This window comes from Amblyomma americanum, chromosome 4 (genome assembly GCF_052857255.1).
Source record: "Amblyomma americanum isolate KBUSLIRL-KWMA chromosome 4, ASM5285725v1, whole genome shotgun sequence".
NCBI classification, from domain to species: domain Eukaryota; kingdom Metazoa; phylum Arthropoda; class Arachnida; order Ixodida; family Ixodidae; genus Amblyomma; species Amblyomma americanum.
Window position 1 is genome coordinate 145,042,900 of NC_135500.1, and position 22,144 is coordinate 145,065,043.

General features: G+C 46.2%; 1 protein-coding gene across 2 annotated transcripts in view; it reads left to right on the top strand.

The window, feature by feature from the left end:
* Positions 1–22,144, top strand: part of LOC144128483 (vesicular glutamate transporter 1-like) — a 201,247-nt gene that overhangs the window by 137,798 nt on the left and 41,305 nt on the right. For both annotated transcript variants that reach the window (XM_077661911.1, XM_077661910.1), the window contains exons 3-5: positions 9,595–9,868; positions 19,377–19,495; positions 21,833–21,947. In XM_077661911.1, the coding sequence (XP_077518037.1) occupies positions 9,595–9,868; positions 19,377–19,495; positions 21,833–21,947 (508 nt within the window). The remainder of the gene's footprint in view (positions 1–9,594; positions 9,869–19,376; positions 19,496–21,832; positions 21,948–22,144) is intronic.

Sequence of the window (22,144 nt, forward strand, 5' to 3'; positions counted from 1 at the left end):
GGGGTATTTCTGGTCGAGACAAGCCCTGTGGCTCCAGGGAAAATGCGACCATGCCCTTGCCTCTTGAGTTGCTGTTGTATCTGCGACAGGGTTTGTCGACTTTGGCTGAGCAGTCGAGAGTTTCCCACAGAGTGCGCGAATCGATAGCAAATTTTTACTGCACTGAGAATGATGATCGTTTATACGCTAATGCATATGATCCACGCCAGACTGCTAAAAAAATTGAGTCGTCATTTGACTGTCTAGCTCATGAGAGAGAGGAAAATTTGGTGTCAGTTTCGCCGAGTGCATTTCACCTCATGAAATGTGTGCTTGACGGCTTTTTTAAGGCCTCATATTGCAAGTAAAAGCAAATTTCGCGAGTTTTTTTTTAATAATCGGATGTACAGACAAGCATGAAGAACGCCTGCCAAGAAACACACTAAAACATGTTACAACTCAGTGCTCTTGTTATGAACCTGTAAACTCTTTTCCACCAGCGCAATTTAATGCGTTTTATGACACACCAATACACTCGCTTTCTGGCTCAAAGGCTTTTCTATGGGGCGAAAATTGTTTACAGTCACGAAACGGCCGTAGTACATAGCAGCTGTATGTACCGACGGTGGTGGCCCGTCTGCTTGGCCTAGACGACGTCGGTACTGCACCGAATAATTCCCCCGAACTATGCCCTCGCGGGCATTTTGCCAAATTTTCGCCGCTCAGAGAGGTTGACTGCGCACGTGGACAGCCTGAATTGATTGAGTTCAAGCTGGGCGAGGTGACTTCGCCGAGCTTACTTCGAGGCGGGTGTGTTCTGCAGCGAGCTTCACTGAAGTTCATCGTGAGACACTGCACGAATAACAATGAAGGCGAGTGTCAATCGTTGAAGCTGAAAATGAATTTGCTCGTGTGACGGACGTGTATTACTGGAAGATGGTTTCCTCTTGCAAAATTGCTGAATGGCAGGGCATTTCAGATTCTGAATATCAAGACATGATGGCTCCGCTGAAGAAAAAAGTGAAGAAAAAAAATAGCGAAATACTACGAATGTACTAATCGTCATCCTCAATGAAAACTACATCGGCACCATGCAAAGGCAAAAGAACCAATGATTCCTTAAGGTAACGGAGTGAATTCCAAGGCAGGGCAAACATAGCAGAGGGTGTCAGAAGGTCGGGTGGCCGCATGAGATTAGCAAGACTGCGGGGTAAGGAGGCCGCAGCAGGCACATCATATGGCTATTTGGTGGGATGTGAGAGAGGCCTCTGCACCACAGTAGACGAAGGTAGACTGCGTTAACACGTTTTGGCGGGCTAGTTGGTTAAGCATCTTGAATAAACAGCGCGAACAAAGACGAGCACAAAAGACAAGAAAGCGAACGACACGGCGCAGCGCCGTGTCGTTCGCTTTCTTGTCTTTTGTGCTCGTCTTTGTTCGAGCTGTTTCAAGAAGGTAGACTAATGATAATGGTGAAGATGACGCTGACATTTTCAGTAAATCTTTCAGCAGGGCGAGTTAGTACATCCTGCTATTTGGGAATGCATGTAGCGCGACAGAGACAACAAAAGACTGCAGATGGACAGGACATGCGCGCGCTTATATCTTCTGTCTTTTGTCATGTCTGTCACACTGAATTCATTCCAAAATAGCTTCAGTCATATGTCTGCTGGCAGAGTGTATTAAAATAAATACGGTAAGTATGAATATCAATGCAACGAGCGCCCAAGCCTGCATGATCATTCATGTCGGCAATTTTTTTCTTGTTTTTTTGTACGAGCGTACATCCTCAGTAGAATGGCGGGAGGCCCAGTCTGTAATGCCTGGGGTTTCGACAGGACAACCAAGAAGCTTCGTTGCCACCCTTGTTATATTGCTGAGGGGCAGGCGCTTTTCTTTTTACATGATTGGCTGCACAGCCATCCGCTGCCGAAGCAGACGGTTCGAAAGTTAGGCATTCCTTTTAGGTCATATGTTTAGAGAAATACGCTATGCGTTTCGTCAAAGTGGGCTTCGATTTAGCATTGTCTTTGACAATGAGCTGCTAATTTCTAACTTTTCACCCACCCTTCGAAACGTAGCAGACCCACCTCTGGGTTGTGCGGGTTACTTAATCTCTTATTCTCTATTATATTAAACTCCTTTAAAAACACTCAAAAACTTTGTACTCCAGATTCTTTTTTCCGCCTCTTCGACAAGTATGCGTCAAATATGTGACCTATAAGGAACACTAGAAGGAAACAAAAAACTAAGCAAAATGAATAGATATTCGTCGCGACCACTAACGACGTATTTTCCTGCCCAGAAAGGTGGTTGCGTTGCTGAGAAAATCGCAAACGAATGTCCCGAAGCCTTTCCACATTCAAAACCACCTGCGAAAATTGAGCACAGCTACGTCATTTCTATGAAACATTTGCTATAGAGTTCTCCGACCAAACAGAGGCGCCACTTCAAAAGACCTGAAAGGGGACCGGAAACCGATAGTCGACAGAGTCCACAGATCAGTTTCACGGCTGCAAGGTGCAAATGCTTTTCGCCTCAGACTCCCCTCTCCTACTGAAAGGCAGAGGCTACTTGCTGCATTGCGTGCACTGCGTTTCTCTACAGCGTGCTCGTACAGTAGAGTACGTGAAGTAACCTAGGGCAGCCGCACATTGCAGAACAGACTGCTTGTCGCGCTCACGCACGCATGCTTACATCGACGATGAAGACGCCTGCGTGTCGCCCTCGGTGCGTGGCGTCCTGTCGTGAAGTTTACGCGTAAGCTTCGATGGATCCTCAAAAGCACGCGTGCAGCAGTCGCGCTCTAATGCATTTTATCCAACACCACATCTCAATGAAAACTTTAAAGCGCACTGCTCACCAAACGGCGCGCTATAATGTTGATTATCGCGTGTTTGTTGATGCCGCATAGGTCTTCGCACATATAAAACGGGGGAGTGGCAGTAACGAAAACATGCTCACTTACGCCGTAGAAAGTGCGAGAACTGCGTAGAAAATTCCACTGATGACCGGCGGAGGGTGCAAAGTCTCGCGCGAGTTAAGTGATAAAGCTAGGAATACATCACAGCGCAACTTTTAGGCAAGGACGAAAAAAAGATGGAATCGGCACCTGGCGGCAGTGGGTCTCTCATCGGATTCATATATCGATTAGACACAGGGACCACATCATCGTTCCCTCCTTGATTTTATTACATCATTCAAAATTTTTTTTATTTATTTAAACACCCTCATCATTCCTCCTTTCATACCCTTTATGCCCTGCCACATAACGGGCATGAAACATCGCATAAAAAAAATAAGAACATTGCATGAAAAAATTGAAAGATGGGACACCACCGCTCTGTACCCTGTTTACTTTGCTCGGAAGCGGTGGCGCTCGGTAAGAGAAGAAACGACTTAGACTTTCTGGAGAATTCTTCGAAGCCGGTCACTTAGAGCGGTGGGGGGGGGGGGGGGGGGGGTGAGAGCGCGCTTGTAATGTAGATGTTGCGTGTGTGTGCGCGCCTGCCTTGGCACGATGTGACTAAGAGACGCGGCGCTCGCTATAACTAAGGGCGTTTAGCGCCGGCGGCTGGTTCGTACCGTAGTTTGACTTCAAAGAAACGCTCTCGCACGACTCCCGGTATTCAACACCACAGATGCCCAGGCACGGATCTGCGAGGCAGCGCATGCCAGTCTTCAGCAAGGCCCCATCGTGATCTTCCGGCCGTATGACTGTCGCAGTGCACCACGAAAAATTTGTGTTTCCTTTTTGTTTACATCTCTGGTGCATTAGGACACTCTATTTGGAAGGTTTTACTCTGTAATGTAGACTCTAATAAATATTGTTTCGCATATGTCGCATTGTTCTGTAGAACACTTTGAAGTAGTTGTTGTGAGTGATTTGTAATCCCTCTGTATAGTACATTTTCCGCATAAAGATTGTTTTTGTTCCTGAACCTTTGACTCCGATTCTTTCTCTGACTTGCACCCGGCGAAAGCTGGGCACCAAACGACCACTGCCCTTTGTAAATGGTATTTGAATATTGGTTGAGCATGTCACGCTAAATCAAGGGAATCTCCTGTGAGACTGGAACAGCTACCCTTACACGCTGTAACGGTGGCTTGGTATGCAAGCCACAAGTATGTATATGACAGCTGACTGACTACGCAGTAAGCGTGATCACAGGCAACTCTTGTGATTGATTCTTCTGTGGTTGTTGCGATGCACGTGATCATGGATTGCCTCCCGTGGTTTGTAAGCAGAAAAGATTGAGAATACGTTCAGCCCAACAGTAGTCTGCCGCCTGTAGGCTATAGCTGTCGAGCTGTCCACAGGGAATTAACGCAAGATCTCGAAAAAGGCGGATCAGCTGGCTGAACATTCTACTTGCGGAAGCGCGTTCACCTTTAAAACCAGTTCAGCTGCATACCGCACCCGTGTGCTGCAGCTTCGCCGTAGAGATAGAGAACTCGAATGAAAGGCACTAAAATAATTCCTCGCGTGCCGGTTCCTCGCGTACCACATGCGTTATGACCCGCGCTGGGGAACTTTATCCTTTAATGAGCCAAATTAGAGATAATGGTGCGTGAATGTGGTATACTTCTCATATATTTATCAGCACACCTCAAAGCAAATCCGCCTTTTCATTGCGCAGAACACATGGAAGACCACGCGCTTGCATCATGCATCACAGTCGATGACATGCACGCATGCTGGTTTCTGCATGACCGCCTACTGAAAAAAGAAAGCAGAAGATTTGAAGTTTCAGAACACCCACACAGCCTGCACAAGGAAGCCGATTCGATGGCTGTAGTGAGAACGAAACCGCTTCACCGGCCGCCAAGCAGGACAACAGAAAGTGAATACCGTTGAAAGTTTGCGTTTCTGAACTTGCCGCGCATAGCGACCACATGCAATCTGAACGCACAGAATGTGAGGCGAAAGATCCGGCATTCGTTTTTGCGTCTAGCCTTCTTGTCCTTCGTCGAATTTCCGCTGTTTTAATTAAGAGATTCTTTGAATTTTTGGCTGCGCATGCCACGTTGCTTTCTTCGTATTTAGACGGCACTTGCCCATTGACGGCGAAATAGTGCTCCTCGAGAACGCTCATAAATACGTTACTAGCCGCAGTTGTACGAATCCGCACGTGCCGGCGCCACCTGTACTTCGCTTTTACGCAATTTCTGGCTTATTAAAGCTTCGCGTCTTGTAAAATTAACATATTTGCTATCACATAACGCGAACCTATCAGTCTAGCCTCATTTAGTATTCCCCTTTGGTGACCCGTTCAGGAACCTTTAGGCTGGTCGATTCGGCACTATTATTCCAAAAGCACCTGTAAAGCGTGCATTTTTGCGCATACAGTAGTGCTGCAAAAAAGCACGCTTTACAGGCACGTGCAGCATGAGATTTCTGTCTCCTCCATAATTTTTCTACTTTCTCTGCCTACCATTTTTTGCAATACCTTCTCTTATTTCTTATGCCGGCATCTGCTGTGTTCATCCACCTTTCTTTGGATCAATCTTTATTACGTCTGTGAATTAAAAATGCTGTCGTAAATGCGCAGTTCAAAACACCGAAGCGACACGGGATTTGTAGGGGCCGCAAACCAGCCATAATAACGGGTAGAAAGGGACACAGCAATAAGTACTTCTACCCGCAATATCCCCAATTTACTTACCTCGCGCCTAAGACGCAACCAAACGCTCACTTTCCCTAATCTTCACCACCTGCACAAAATTCCCTCAATATTATACGCAGATACATGTCCTTGGTGCGACTATACTCCCAAATTCACGCACATTATATGGAAATGCTCAGATAAACCGAACCAATTAAAGCCGCATAACGCGGCGCTGGAGCAGTGGTAGGTGACGCTGGCCAGCGGCACCCTGGAAGACCAGGAGGCGCTAGTCGCCATCGCCAAAACGTCGGCGGAAGCCACTGGAGTCTTGGACTGAGGACCCCATCCACAATCCGCTCCGGTCTCCTTTTTAGAAATAACTGTTTATTCTCTCCCTCTCTCTCCTTATCTCGTATACTGCGGAAGCTACATTCAAAGAACATCTCCTGATATCTAACCTGTTGTTTCTGATCGCTCTTCCGGTCTGAGTGTTTGAAACTACGGGCATATACATTTTGCAGCCTATTCTAATGAGTAATGATGTGGTACACATTCAATGCACCATACCTCGCAAATGTTACGTTGTGAGGTTTTTTGTGTGTGTCAACTTGCAGGGTTTTTAATGACAGATAACACGGAGTTCATTACCCGCCCGCGTCACTTCACTGTATTTGGGCAACACAGCACACCGTTTCACTAAGTACTCTTAGAAGCAGCTCGGCGTGACTGAATTATAGACGTTGTAAAAATAATAACTTGCGCCTCCCTTTCCGAACACTCTCGACTGCACTATTGGAAGTTGCTATTTCCTCCGGGCAGAAACTAAGCATTCGCAGTAGATCTATGACGTGCGCCGTTATATTTAGCGTGCTTTCTGACTAGGCGACTGGTATTACGTCCCAAAATTTTTCAGTCTGAAAAAAAAGTGAAAAAAAAAACTTTCACAACAGCCTTCACCGTTACTATAACATAACTGCCACACTGAACAGGTAACCCATGACCTACAAGTAGCACGAAATAACTCCATGGAGCTCTTAGTTATATTCTCGTCGCGCCAAAATAATAATAATAATGCCATGTCGCTATTCACGGCATGTTTACACCGAGTGCAGGTCGAAGATAATCAGTATTGATCCCTGAGTCTGCTAAACAAACTTTATCGATTCCTCAGAACATCATCGCAACGTTTATTGCTCTGAGATGACTAGATCTGACCTATATGCAGAGCGTTCACAAAAAAGGGAAAAAAAATTTTGAAGGTTGCGCTTTCTAATGTTTGTTTTGTGCGTCATATATGTGTTTTTTGCTCTCATTGATCAAGAGCAAACGTAGCACCTCATTATTCTGCTATCATTTTGTCCTGCGTAGTACATCGCCGCCACGAATAGCAGGCAAAACAAGAGTTGGCGTTCGAAGCTTCATGGCAGAAATAAGTAAATATGAGGCAGCCAGTTCCTCTGTGACATCAATCAAATACGAGCAAAGGCGCCTGCACGATCTGCTTCCACCGTCCTTTTGGCTGCAGAGCGCATGAAAAACAAAATAGGTTTAAAGTTTCTAGAAACCGACATATTTTCTCCTCACGAGCGCTATCTCCATTGACACCTATCATCTAGGCGAATATCTAGGAAGAGTCAGCGAAGTGCCAAGTATAAAGGTTCCGAGCATTATATAACCGTGGTGCTATAAAGAATAGTTCTCATATACATACACTTTTGCCCTGCCTACAACTTTGTCACTTTTTGTTTAAATCGCTGCAGTCAAGCAAACAATGAATACACGTTTCAAAAATTAATAACTTCATGGATGGACTGGTTTAAAATTTTGCACATTCGTAAATAGTCAAAAACGGCTACTCCAAAGGTGATACAGAAAACAGACCAGTTAAACTACACTGGCTCAGCGTCTCAGAAGAGCCTTCCACCGGGTGTGTTCTTCATTTGCCGTTAATCTCAATAAAGCTTCAAAATGAACTAGAGTGGGCCGGCCGACGGCTTATGCCGATGCAGTACTATGTAAAAGGAAAAAGCCATGTGCAGTGTGGAAGCTGTGTGAAGAAAGAAAATTTACGGCTAGTGTGCAAGTAGTGAAGTGTGCTTTGCCAGGAGTATCTGTATTTCAGTTTTTCATCTGGGTAAATACTCCCATCTTAATAAGCATGTGAATCAACATCAACGCGTACCTCCAAAAAGTGGAAAGTGTGCCTATCCGAGCTGTGCAGTGGGGTGGCGTCTCTAGATTCAGGCGGAAGGGTCTAAAATTTTGAGCGTCTTAAGTTAGATAAAGGGTAGAAGTCCGGTTTTTCTTAAACTTGTTCCCCGGATTTTTTTTTTCTTCGCGCTAGTTATGCTGTGCAGAGATGTAAATATGATTAGTCGTTTTGTGGTGGAATACAAAATAAGTCGAGCCCAAATATTTCGAATGATTGGCTACATGGAACACACAGATTATCCCTTTGAAAATTTGGTGCAAAGGTATAGAAAATTTGCGCAGTATGTCCAACTCGAATTTCGCAGGTAGTTCGACATATCGAACGGCGCGCCGTGCCCTTGTAAGTGGCGCTTCTCCTAACGGCACTCTCTGGTAATTTTTCGCATGCTTAGACGGGTCAGTTGCTCGGCCTTGGGCCCTTGCTGTCAGCGCTAGCGCTGTGAAACTGCATGACAAGGTGAACATGTGGTGTGCTTAAGGGTGGCCTTCGGTCTCTTGTACTAATTTTCTACGTCACATAGCTGCCGTGCGCTGAAGCCAACATGACTGAAGATTAGCGGTGGCCGTCGTTTGGCGTGCTTCGCTCGTTCCGTTGCCGAAGGCATTAGAGATACCAAGTGCGCCTTTAGATTAATGAGCGATTATTTTATTTATAGCGCACTGGTAATGGGATCAGACATCTTTAATAGTTAGTGACTAATTCTAAAGAACAGTCAACTGCGGCATCGATGGCATCGATGCGAAACAGTTTAGGCCTAGCAACGCCTAGCGAGTGGCGTGTTGCTAGCGCATCGGCCAGAGGCGCGTCGGTGCATGAAGCGCGTCACTAGCGTTTGCGGGATGTATTCTTGCTTGAAGATAAATTTAGCTATTGTCATTTTTCATATATCGAGTTATCAATATATCGAACTATTTCGCGAACTCCTTCGAAACTTTGATCACAAAAACAACTACAAAATGTAACTGATTGATTGATTGATTGATTGATTGATTGATTGATTGATTGATTGATTGATTGATTGATTGATTGATTGATTGATTGATTGCGACGTTCATATAGCGCGTGTTTCCACGAACACTTTCAAACATTTTCAAAAAAGTCTTTGGGGTAAAAATATGGCTTTTCCTGCATAATATTACCAATGTTGGCGGGTACCAGAAAATCGGTGAGTCGTGTGAAGTAATAAGCTGGTTAACTATTATTAATAACTAACTTTTTGACTATCAGAGGCAGGCGCCTAGTTCCAGTTAAAGATTTGTAGCCGGTCGTTATAGCCATGCCATTTTTTTAGAATTTCGAACGCGATTACCCTCGCCGGTATGGCTCGAGAAAATTTGGCTGCATCGCGCGAAAATACATGCGTTTTCGAAAGTATGCAGGCAAAGCAACCCCCAGTGAAGGTACCTAGTCGAAAAAGCCAAATTTTGTCGAGCCACAGCGCCAAGAATAACCACATTTTCAAAATTCTAAAAACTGATATGGCTTTTACTAACGACTGGCTGAAAATCTAGCTTGTAACTAGACGGCTAACTACAATAGTTAAAAAGATAATTATTAAAAATTAAGTAACCACCTTAATACTTAAGACGATTCATCGGTTTTCTGGTGTCCGCCAGCACTGGTGATACTATGTCGCAATGCCATATCTTCACCTGAAAAAGCGTATTTTTGAAGTTTTTGAAAGTGTTCGCTGAAACACCCGGTATGCTCCGACTGAAGGAGGAGAATAGAGCTGTCAGGGAGAGGTGACGAAGACGCGCACTGAATGCGCCACTTTGGTCGGTCATTGCGCAGGCGGCTGAAGAAGCAGGAGGACGAGAAGGGCTTCATGAAGCATGACGAGCTCCAGGAGGAGTACTACGAAGGTGGCGCCCCCGGGCCGGAGCCGGGCGCCGAGGGCGGCAAGACCTGGCGCCGCTACCTGGAGCCCAACTGCCCCTGCTGCGACCTCTCCAAGCGGTTCACGGTGGCGCTGCTCAGCTCCCTCGGGTTCCTCATCTCCTTCGGCATCCGATGCAACATGGGCGTCGCCATCGTCAAGATGACCGCCAACAACTCGGAGACACAGGCGAGTACCGCTTCCTTCTATGTTCTACGGGCTGCCTGTAGTATGTAGCGCCTCTCTTGCGGGCTGCGACTCTAGGTTACCAACTCCAACCATCATCATCACCATCATCAGCCTGGCTACGCTCACTGAAGGGCAAATGTCTCTCCCATGTTTTGCAGATTAATCTTGTCCATTGGCAGCTGTGGTCACCGTATCCTCGCAAACTTCTTAATCTCACCGCCAATCTAACTTTATGCACCCCCCCCCCCCCCCCTGCTATACGCTTGCCTTCTCTTTAAATCCAGTCCGTTATCCCAAGTGACGATCGGTTATCTTGCCTTCGCACTACATGCCCTGACCAAGCCCATTGTTTTTGATTTCCTCTAGGATGTCATTAACCCGTTTATTCCCTCCCACACGGCCTGCTTCCTGTCTCTCAATGTTACACCCATCTTTTTTCTTTCCCCACCTCGCTGCGCTGTCAAACCGATTAGCCATAAATCGTCATTTGAGTTAACGTCACCAGACCTTGCATTTTTTTTCACTCCTCGCTCGCCCATATTCGTGAGCGTTGCACTTGCGCATGTCTTTCTTGTTTGTTATTTATTTATTCGTATCTGCCTTTGTTTCGTTTTTGTTTTCTATTTTAATCTTTTTCTTCGCTGAAAATTATTATTGGTTCAAAACGTTTGTCATTTGGATGAACCAGTTTCTGAGTACTCTTTCCATTAAACAATTCCTTCTTCTTTCCCTCTTCTTTTATACATGCGCATCTACCGTTATCTTCGGTAGCTTTCCAATGTGCCACTCTTATAGAGCTTTATTCCCATTTCAGAGGGTGAGAAGGGCAGGCTTTCATTTCGTCATCGCTATTCCCCAGCTTCGCGAAGGTTCCTTTACCAGTTCACAGAGCGCTCGTACCTGGCTTTGCTTTCGAAATTAGAATGCGACCTCTCTGAACTGCGCAGCAATATATATGAGAAGCAATCGTCTAGAGTGCCCATCCTCTTCGTACATTGCAGTCGCAACGCTCTATTCATAGAGAAATGCGCGGCATTGCAACATAAGGCGCGATCGCCTGGAAGCAGTAATATAGCAGCGCATTTGCGTTGCAACGCCAGATCCCTGTTGTAGCACTACACGGTGTTGACTTGAGCAATGTAGCATAGCCATGATAAGTATTGCCTTATCGATCCAAAGAAGCTGCAATTCCGAATTTATACCCCGGATCATTTTTTTCAGGAGATCAATGTCGCCGCATCTTGTTTTTGCTGCCGAAAGAAAAACTCACAGAACAGTTACTATTGGGCTAAGCGAGATTCTACGAAAGCTGCTGAGGTGTTTTCTTTTTGCGATATGCCGAGATGAGGAATTCGAGAGCGATATGCATATATGTGTAGCACTGTTTTCAGTTTTTAACGCATATTCGTTCTTCGACTAGCACTCCCCTCCGGTCTGCCGTTCGGGGTGCGTAGAGTCACTGACGCTGAGTCTCTCCTCGGGTAGCACCGTCCCTCCGCCCTGGCCACATGTCCTCCCTCCTTCCGCAGTAGGCACCCTCCAGGCTCTTGTGGTTGGAACCGCCTTCCGGCTACACACCGCTCCGCTCTCCAATCAACTTTCGGGGGGTTCCGGTGACGAACACCCTCCGATTACACATTTTTTCACTCTCACCATTCCCTCCTCTTTGCATGGTAACTTTTCTTCTCCTCCTCCTACGGTACCCCCTTCCTCATCCTTTCACGGCAACCGCCTCTTGGGAGGTTCTCTTGGCAACTACTCTCCGGTTGCGCATTCCTTGGCTTTCAACGTAACCTCCTCATCATCTTTGTACGGTAGCCGCCCTTCGGACTGTTGCACACTGCCACCGGCAGTCCACGCGTTACATCTTAGATCTTGCACCACTCATCCTTTGCCACAGAGCGCCCCGCGGGCTGCTGAGTAATCGAGGAGCCGTCTTTCTGTAAGGTCTTCAAATCTCTTCTGGCGACGACATTCACTCAACGGTTCCGGCCTACCATCTACAGGGTAACAGTATGACAGAATGATTTAATACACCTAAGGCCACATGGCGTCTGTGTACCTGGCTTCTGATCAATCTGGGACATGATATTACCCTTAGTCGCATACGCCTAAAACACCACCATGCAGAGGACCACTGGCTTCTCACCTTCCTCTCCGCTCGATGCATCCGAGTGCACAACCGTCTCTCAAGCTTCCCAGCACACAGAGGAATTCCGTCAGATCTCTCGGTCGCTCACCACTAACGCTGAGCAGGGGCGTCAAAACTTCCGCTCTGATGCCACCTGCGCTCCTTACAGTACTCTAACCGGCTCACAAATCTGGCTTCGTGTACCTTCTACCACACCTTTCCTCTCCTCAAAACTTCTGATAAAGTATCCCGTATCCTGCTGCGTCTTCGAGCACATTTCGCCAGTAAGCTGCATCGGAAAACTGGCAATGCCTGCCTCAGAGCAACGACGACGTGAACGTGATAATAACGTGTTTGTGTCGTCCCAATCCACGCTACGACCCGTGTGTCTTGTTGTCCCCATGTTATGGCTTCCTTTTTCTCTTGGGAGTAATTGTAAAGAGGAAGATAGACAGTGGCGGCCGCCGCACCGCCAGCGCACCACGCGAAACCCGAGAGCAGGCTGTCAGAGCTCGTACAGTGACATCTCGCCTGCTTTTCTGCAGGCAAGCTCTCCCGACATCTAAATGTTATCTTAATATTTTGTTCAGAAAAAAGCCAATAGCAAATACTGCAGAATATCGTAACTTAAACTCTTTCGGTTTTGTGCCGTCCAAAAAGAATGTCGCGCAAATTTAACATCCCGAAGCAGCACGTAGGCTTTTAAAGCAGCACCACCTCGGTTCCTTACGTCATATGTACAGGTGGTGAAGCCGTTCTCTACGACAGAAGCCGTCGCATCCTGGGAGTAATCATTGACCAAAATCTCTCGTGGAGTACACACATCTTCAACATGAAAAACAGAGTGGCCGCGGTCGTGCACGTCCCCTCCTTCCTCGGGGAAAGTCAGGGGGCGCAGCCGTGCGATAGATGCTACAACTGTACAATTGGCTATGCCTGGGCTTCTTACTCCACAACCTTCCCGCACGCTTTAACGTTAGGAAGAAAAACATCCAGGTTCTCCAAAGTGTGCAAGCGCAAGCTCTCCGTACGTGCCTTGGACTGCCGAAATGCGCTTCTACAGCAGCAACTGTTATCATCGCCCGGGAGCATCCATTTACTACATACATGGCTCTTGATACTGTGAGAACATATATGCGGCATCTCACTTGGGTCTTCTGTCAAAACCCCGCAACTCTTCCGGCAATCAGGCCACGACTACTTTCGCCAAAGTCCGTGATGCCCATCGCGCCTATCTGCCCTCACAATTTACCCCCCCCCCCCCCCTTCAAGATCACCGTCGGCATTATGTAGTCTGCATCAGACTCGTGTGCACCCTACTATACGCGGCATTACAAAGAAAGGCGGTGTATTATCGGCTATTCTAAAGCAGGTCAGGTTAGAACACCTGCATTCGATACACAGTCGCCGCATACACATCTACTTTAGACAACTCAGTTAACTCCACCAGTTCTACAAGGTGTGTGGTCGTCCCAGCAAAGTCCATCTTGATCAAGGTGAAGACAACCTACCACATCTCTTCGAAGGATGCAGAACTAGCTGCCCTTCGGGATGCAGTTCAGTTAATAAGCAACGAAGACCCACAGGAATCGTCCTTTTTTCATCAGATTCCGAAGCAGGCCTCCAAAGCCCGCAAGCTGCACTACGTCGGGGTTCGCATGAACAGCTCTTTAGACAACTCCGCGAACTGTTCCACAGCGTAATAACCAAAATTCACGATAAAGTTGTTTTTCAATGGCTGCCAGGACACTGCGGCGTAACAGGAAACCACCGTATGGACGAAGCCACCTGATCTGCCCCCAACTACGGACTTCAAGTCACTATTTCTATATCAAGAGTTTACGCAGCGGGTAGGCTTCGCACCTTAGCTAGGGAGCTCACACTTGCTGCGTGAAACACGGACGAGTTTTTCAATCGTCGCGTCAGCACATCTGGCCCCTGATTATGTCTTCATCTTCCTGTAGCAACATTGCTGAACCGCCTGTGGCTCGGTGTTGCTTTACAAAGCAATACTCCTTCCGCATTGGCAAGGCCGACAGTCCTGCCTGTGACATATGTGGATGTGAACAGACAATCGAACATCTACGGTGTGAGTGCTCTGCTTTTGGCACCGAAATACATACGCTGTGATGTGCCCCCCCCCCCCCCCCCGAGCTGCGAGATGACGAAAATTGCCTATTTCTATGATTGTTATCGTCTTCCAGCATGAAGCGCTGTGCAGCTGTGTGACGTTTAAAGCAGGATTTAGACGCCAGTGCACAGTGTACACGGCGTCGGCCGACTATAAAGTGACGCCGACACCAAGGCGAAGAAGAGCATCACTTCAACACGTCTGCTCGTGGAGTTTGAATTCGTGGAGTGCAGTGTGCCCGGACATTGTTGTTAAAAGTTTTAAAGCTACAGCAATTTAGAATTCAATGGACGGAACCGAAGATGACTTCATTTACGCGGTTAGTGAAGAGCCGGACGCCAACAACGGCGACAGCGAGAGTAATAAAGAACCTTGAACGTATCGGCAACCATGCGCCAGATGTAGCGTCAAACTGCATGATACGATGAAGTATTTCCCCAGGAATGTGGCATAATGTGAACTAAAAATGCCGCTTTCGTGCAGGAGCCACACCCTATCAAAGTCGAGTGTGTGCGGCACTTTCCTTCAGCCAAGAATCCACCCAAACATTCATAGGCTGCAGCGGCTATTTGTGCTTATGTAGTCAAGTTCCGTGGCACTCATTATAATCCTCTCATAACATAAACACAATCGCCGTATACCCTCATGCCTGGCGTCATAATTGTGCTAATCATTTCACGAACCAACTGACGCTCATTACTCGTCGTAACCTGGAGATAAGTGGCTGTAATTTTTTCCCCTGTTTATTTATCTAACTGTAGCACAGCGACAAAGCTTGTCGCGTGACTTTGCAGATTGCTTTCTGGGCACCTATCGAATAGAAGTTGTTAGGAAAGCATAGCCCCATTCATTCCTGTTTGAGACACAAAGCAGAAATTGTAGGGAACACTTAAGCTCCACCCTAAGGGTATAACGCCACAGCGTAGTGGGTTAATTCCCATAAATTCAGAAGGCCATTCTCTACTTTACATTCATAGATTCTGGCGCAATAGTGCAGCGGTTAAGCGATGCGCCACTGCCTTGCGATGGCAGGAGCTACCAGCGGTGGGCCTTGTACGATCCAGGTTGCTCCTCAGGGACAACTTCTCGCGACCAATCATTAATTTAACTGCCACCTGCTACGGTGGGCAGTCTGCTCACTATCTGGTGGACAGGTTATGAACACACCGCAAGGTCACATGACATAGATGGGCCACCTGCTTCCTACGTTGCTCTCTGGGGACCACGTGACAGATCCAGGCTCGTGATTTTTCGCTCACAGCGACGACACCTGATTTTCTGCTGAACGGGGCCTTTGAAGCTATCGCGTTAAAAATATAATGTCCATCTGAAAGCTCTGGCTGTGATACGTTGGGACACCCCGCAAAAAAAGAAAAAAGGCTTCACGGACTCAAATGCCGGAGCGACCACACAAAGTTCGCACAAAGAAGAATAAAAGTTTCTATTTCCGTTCCCGCCTTTATTTCCTTCTTTCCCTCTCTCCCTCTTCACAAGAGCACAACAAGCGCGCGCCCGTGCGTGCACGAGCTGCCGTGGGTGGAACGAATTCCGGGTTGGGCGCGGGGTGGCCCTGCAATTCGTCACGCCGCGGATTCGCGGCCGGATTAAGCGGGATTAAGGGACAATCTCGGGTCCCCAAAGGGGAGCGAGGCCCGCCCGGATTACTGGTCTCGCCGCGACTCGCCCCAACGACGCCGCGGCACCTATTTCGCACCTCATTTTCTCCCCTCCTTCTCCTGTATCTTCTCTTTTCGTTTTGTTACTGCCATTCCTACTTGATGCGCTCACTGATCCTGACTGTGTTGTAGATTTAAAACAAAATAGAAAGTATCGCGACAAAAACGCAGGTCACTGCTGCTTTTCGGTCTAAGTTGAGACAAAATTACGCATAAGGGACCACAAACAGCCAATCATAGCAATCAGATTTCATCGGTATTTTTTATTCGTTCTTCGTCACTCGCTGAAGCGACGTGCACGTGACCTCAGAAGTTTTCGGAGCACGGAAAGCTCGAAAAAGCTGCATTTCCCTGCTGCATATATAGAAGCGCGGCCTGGCATTTAATAGCGGTGTATTGCGAAGGTCGCTCAGGGAAGCAGTTCGTGGCTGCGCTGTCAGCCTGCCAAGAAAATAGGCTTTGTCGTGACTTGCACGCTCTGAAAAACCTTGCAGGCACCTGTACGCTGCACTCAACTATCGCCGGCGTTGACCACTCTTGCATGGAGTGGAATAAGAATGGAATAGAGAAAATATAAAAAGAATTCTTATTTATACAGTCGTGCTTCGTTAATGTGAACAGTTTTGTTCTAGGGCAAATGTGTACGTAAAGTGAGTCGTCCGTAATAAAAAAAAACGAGAAGAAAAACAAAAATATTCACAAAAAAACTTAATGATTTAGCTCCATTCCTGTGCATAATGTTGGGCACCTTGCGGCTCCAAGTGGTTCGTGCATCTTGAATGGTGGATTACAAAGCAAAGAAACATGAACGTCAGGAGAGTGACGCAGACAGTCATCCCGTCTGTTTCTTTGAGCTGTAATCCGCCAATCAAGGAACCAGTGATGCTTTCTGCGACTAAACAAAGCGATTTCCGACCAAGAGCGCAACGCAGATTGCAGTGCGCTGAGAAACTTTGAGGCGCAAGTATAGTTTGGGCATAGGCTGCGAGTTTTTTTAAACGTGCTATCAGCTGCGTTGGTCGCCCCGGTTTGTCAGCCATTATGCCTTGAGACGTTTGCGGCAATTCCACGGACGGCTATTCGACCTAACCGCAAAAAAAAAACGGAAGGCACGCGAGATTATTCATTCTGCTTCGGTTGCTTTCAAGTTATATACGATACATTTAGTGATCCTTTTTTGCTTTTGTCTTCAATGATTGCTCCAAATAAGACGCGGTTGAATCTGGTCGAAGCAACACAAAGAGAGAGAGAGAGAGTGAGAGAGAGATGAAACTTGATAAGCTTTTTAAATGTTGGACGAGTTAGGTGGATGGACTCCTTAGTTAAGAACTCCGCAAGCTACTAGGGTACACTTCATCAGCATGCACTCAGCGGTAGTTCTCCAGGTGTGTGTGTGTGATAAGCATTACATTGTTCTGTTTTTTCTGCGTATTTTTCCTCTACACACATGACACCTCTTCAATGCCTTTGCAAGGTAGTGCAAGGTAAAAATGAAGTTGGCCTCCCAGTACTCCACACATTCTCCCTCCTCCCCCTCGAACTCCTTTCATGCTCCCCGTATACTTACCTGCACATTTAAAACAACTTCCAGGCAGTGGGTCGCCTCTCACGCGCCCCGCTGGCAGAAAAAATAGCCAAAGAGGCCTGGGAATCCAATATGAAGGCTGCGCGTGATCACTGGCCCAAGAATGCCGTGATTACGCACTTCTTGAGGCGCACTTAAGAAAGAAGCGGCGCATGCCCCTGCGAGTGAGAACTAATATTTGAAGCCACCGCGACGGCACAGCCGAGCTCGTCTCCTTACGAAAGCAGTACCACCGCAACGATGAATACGTTGTGAATGCCGCTAACTCTTTAGGCGCCCACTCTAGAAGAAAAGCTATTCGTACGGCGAGCGTGCCAAGAAATACGTCGAACGTGCTACAGCGCTGATGGGCTTATATATTTATTAATGAGAGCGTTTTTATCTCAAAAAGGGAAGAGGAGGAGACACACTAAATAATAATAAAATAATAATAATAATAATAATAATAATAATAATAATAATAATAATAATAATAATATTAATAATAATAATAATAATTGGTTTTGGGGAAAAGGAAATGGCGCAGTATCTGTCTCATATACCGGCGGACACCTCAACCGCGCCGTAAAAGAAGGGATAAAGGAAGGAGTGAAAGAAGAGAGAGGTGCCGTAGTGGAGGGCTCCGAATAATTTCGACCACCTGGAGATCTTTAACGTGCATTGACATCGCACAGCGCACGGGCGCCTTAGTGTTTTGCCTCCATAAAAACGCAGCCGCCGCGGTCGGGTTCGAGCCCGGGAACTACGGATCAGTAGCCGAGCGCCCTAACCACTTAGCCACCGCGGCAAGTGAGACACACTGACCACCCGCACACAATTAGTTACCTTCTGCCCGAAGCACCGCCATCTCATTTGGGTGAATTCAGCCTATCGGATAAATCGTTAGCGCCTTACGGATACGGCTCTGGCCGCAATATTGCCATCCATAGTTTGGCTCGACAGAGTGGGGCACTCTTCGATAGCTGACTGCTTTGGTACCTCACCTACAGCTCTTCTCCTCTTGAGCGAACGAGCATCATCTGGGGGAGGGGGGGGGGGGGGTTACAACAATTGTGAGCCTCTTATTTTCGCGCTTCATTTCATTTGCGCCACAACTTCACTGCCTGAAAGATTGACCGAGTTGTTATTGTACAAGTATACTTTGAAGTTATTCTTGAGGTTCTGTGAGTATTCTGTAGGTATTCTCTGACGATAATACTCATTAGGTCAGAAGTATCATTTAGCCATCGTTGTCGTCTTTACCAGGGCTGAAAACTTTCTGCAATGCGGATGTCTTCTAATTAGCCTCTATGGCTCTAGCTCTCCTTGCGGAATATCTACATTGCGCAGGATAGCACAAGAGCAAGTGCGACTCTACACACTTGACTAGTCTCATCCGTTCTATCTTGTGCATTTTCTTATTCTAGAATCAGTTGACTCGTAAACTAGTCCATCTCTCACACGGAAACCGGCAAGCGATGACGTTCTATTTTAAACAACGCGGGAAAATCTGCTCAGACGGGACAAAAGCCAGGAAGAGACAAAAACAATAGGAAGCTGAAAATAAATTATCAAGGGCTGAACAAAAAGTGTTTCAGAAGCCCTCCAGTACATATGGCGCGGGGATTACATTCAGAGAGTGTTGAGGGCTGTGTTCCCGAAAACGTAATGCACACCTGCAAGGACGACTGACTGTCCACACCGTGAAGAATTAAAACCCTAAAGCTATAGAAAAACATTTGGCCGAAAAATACAAAGAAATATCATAGCGAAAAAAAAATATGCGGTGGCAAATTATCAAATATTTTCAATCTTAATTATTTTCCTTTCTTTTTTTTTACGCTCCATTTCTAAATGTTCTATGCTAATAGCTTCACCCTTGCTTTGCAGTTAGTTCAGCGTTTTAAACTTGTCAAGAATCTGAACGAATGTGTGCGCTCGTCTTTGTTGGCGTCATCACGAGGGCTACGTAACTAGTAAGCGAAGTCCGTTTTTGTTCTGTGCAGAGAGCAGAGTTCGACTGGTCACCAGAGACCATCGGAGTGATCGACTCGTCTTTCTTCTGGGGATACCTCATCACGCAGGTGCCCGGCGGATTCCTCGCAGCCAAATACCCCGCCAACAGGTGCCCAGTCTCCTCCATTCCCCTCACTGCTCGCTGTAACGCAATAAAAAAGCCTTCAACTATATCTGGTTACCTGAACCCGCAAAGGTTGCTACGTATGAGCTGCTACGAACACATCAAGACAAGAAACAGTCAGGGCCCTCTCTTTAAATCCACTATCAAAAATTAACTGAAGACTACAAGCCCGTATCTCCAATATCAATTCGTTGCAGACTTTTCGCGCATAATATATTGTGAATTACTTAAATACCTTGAGTCTAATAACTTTTTCACGCCATACCAGCGTGGGGGTCGTTCGTGTTGCGCGTAGCAAGTTAAATTGCATCATAACATAGCAAACACTGTTGTTTGATATCAACTAAGTACATGCATCATTTCTGAATTTTAAAAACTGACTGTAACCGTTTAATATTAAACTTCCAACATTAAACGTTATTAGTATCCTTCGTAATTGAATAAATAATTATGTAAAATGTCAGGGCCTTTGTGCCGATCTCAAAGATTATAACTCATCTCCTGATCCAGTTAGTTCTGGAGTCCCTCGTCTAAGCGTATTTTGGATCGCTGCTATTCGCATAAATTAATTCAATACAAGACGCGAGAATTGTACAGAAGTAATTGCATACAACACAGCCGGTGAGAAAGTTGGAATATGAACATAAATATCAGAAAGAGTAATCACGCGCTCACATGAGTGTAAATGTTAAGGAGTTTTCTTCAAAAAATACGCTATAAATAACAAGCACATATGTAAACTAGGATGTAGTTACTCATTAGGAACCACATGAATGCAGAAATATGGCTACAAGACATTAATTACTCCGTAATTCATATCTGCTACACGTTGAAGGTTTCCCCAAAACACATTGGATGCATTGGATACATTGGACAGATGTCGAACGCTAGCAAATGTTCCATTTCAAAAGCAGAAACTTTAAAGATGCCTGCTAGGAAGTTAATTAATCCTTTATTTTTCTAACCTGCAATCAGTCCCAAACTATGCATGTTATACATGGAATCCTTTAAAGGACGTCTGAGATCCTTATCAGCGAAATTAGAAATGATTCTATATAAGGCGGCTTGCGTCATAACTAATAACTACGACCCTTTCTCGAATATGTCTGAAACAGAAATCACGCTGGAATAAGAACCCCTGCCCGTTAGGAGACAGAAAGGAGGCTAAATCATTAATTAGTACCTTCATGTGGGCCGGTCGGTGAGACATCATTGATAGATGTAGCGCAAAGGAACCAACGACGACAAAGGCACAAAGGAAACGGGATATGCTGGCAACAACAAAAATCGGTATCTCTTGTTGCCTTTGTATATCTTGACAAGCCAATATGACTGAAGGAAACTCTCGACTAAATCTTTTTAAAGGACAATGAGTGCAACTCCATACAATTTTTTGTTCTCAGTAAACATCGACTGCTTGGCGCTTTCTGGGTATGTTGATATTTCTTCGGCAGCAAAATAATCATTTATTGCTAAGAAAATGGGATTTAAAAATGAGATTTTTTTTCCTGCCACTGTATTCAAATGCGTGACGTCAAGACAGAATAGAACGCCATGATCGCTCCGAGGCGTGATCGCAGCCTAGCCTCGGAGATCCGTGTGAGGAAGTGTTGGACGTCATCGCTATTCGTTTCTGAAAACAGCCGGTGGCGGCGATACCTGTATTTCATTTATATGTGTGTGCTTTCTAGGTTACAAAAAGTTCCTTTTAAGAGGAACTAGCCGCTTTCCCATTCGATAGCGTTGTAATCTATCGATGCAAGCCAACTTGAGTGTGTACTCCGCGTGATTCATTCGCTCACGGGTGATTCATTCTTCCCGAGGACAATAAGAGGATAGAATGCGCTGCCTGAGGATTTCGTTTGGAATGAAAGGCATATATCGTTTCTCTTTGTTCAGATTTTAACTACGTGTTGCAATCTGCAATGTGTACTGTATTAAATACTGTATTGTATTGTTTGTGCATAGAGATTGTTTTGTTTGTTTTCAATACGTTATATCTGCTACCGAAAATATCAGATTTGTTCTCTCAAACATCTTCTTGGCACCAAGCGTTCATTCCCTTTTATATAATTGCTTTCCGTATCTTTCGTGTTGAATTATTTTCCTCAGCGTGGTTGCCGCAAGTTGTCTTGTAAAACGTTGTTACCGTTGCTCCCTACGAGTATTGCCCGAGTGGCGGTGTGCGTATCGCAGAAATACTATAAATATATAAACGTACAATGTGCTTTGTTCCAGCGCAATATCTTGCATTATCAGGCTCCGCATAGAACTGTTGCTGTTACCTGAGCGCAGGACTTATTCCTTCCCCTGTTCGCACAGGGTCTTTGGCACCGCCATAGCCGTGTCGGCGTTCCTCAACATGCTCATTCCTGGAGCGGCCCAGATTGGCTTCACCATGGTCATGATGGTCCGAATTCTCCAGGGTCTCGTTGAGGTAGGTTCATTGTTTTATGCGTTTGTTTGTTTCACCAATCGTTGGGACTTCATTCTCCGTTCTCAAAAGTTCGCGATGTAAATAAGGTAAAAGCTAGACAAGGATCCGGAAAGGTTTTCCTGCCTGCGTATAGCAAAACGGAGACATGCGAGGTATGTGGTAGGTATGGTGTGTGTGTGTGCGCGTGCGTGCGTGTG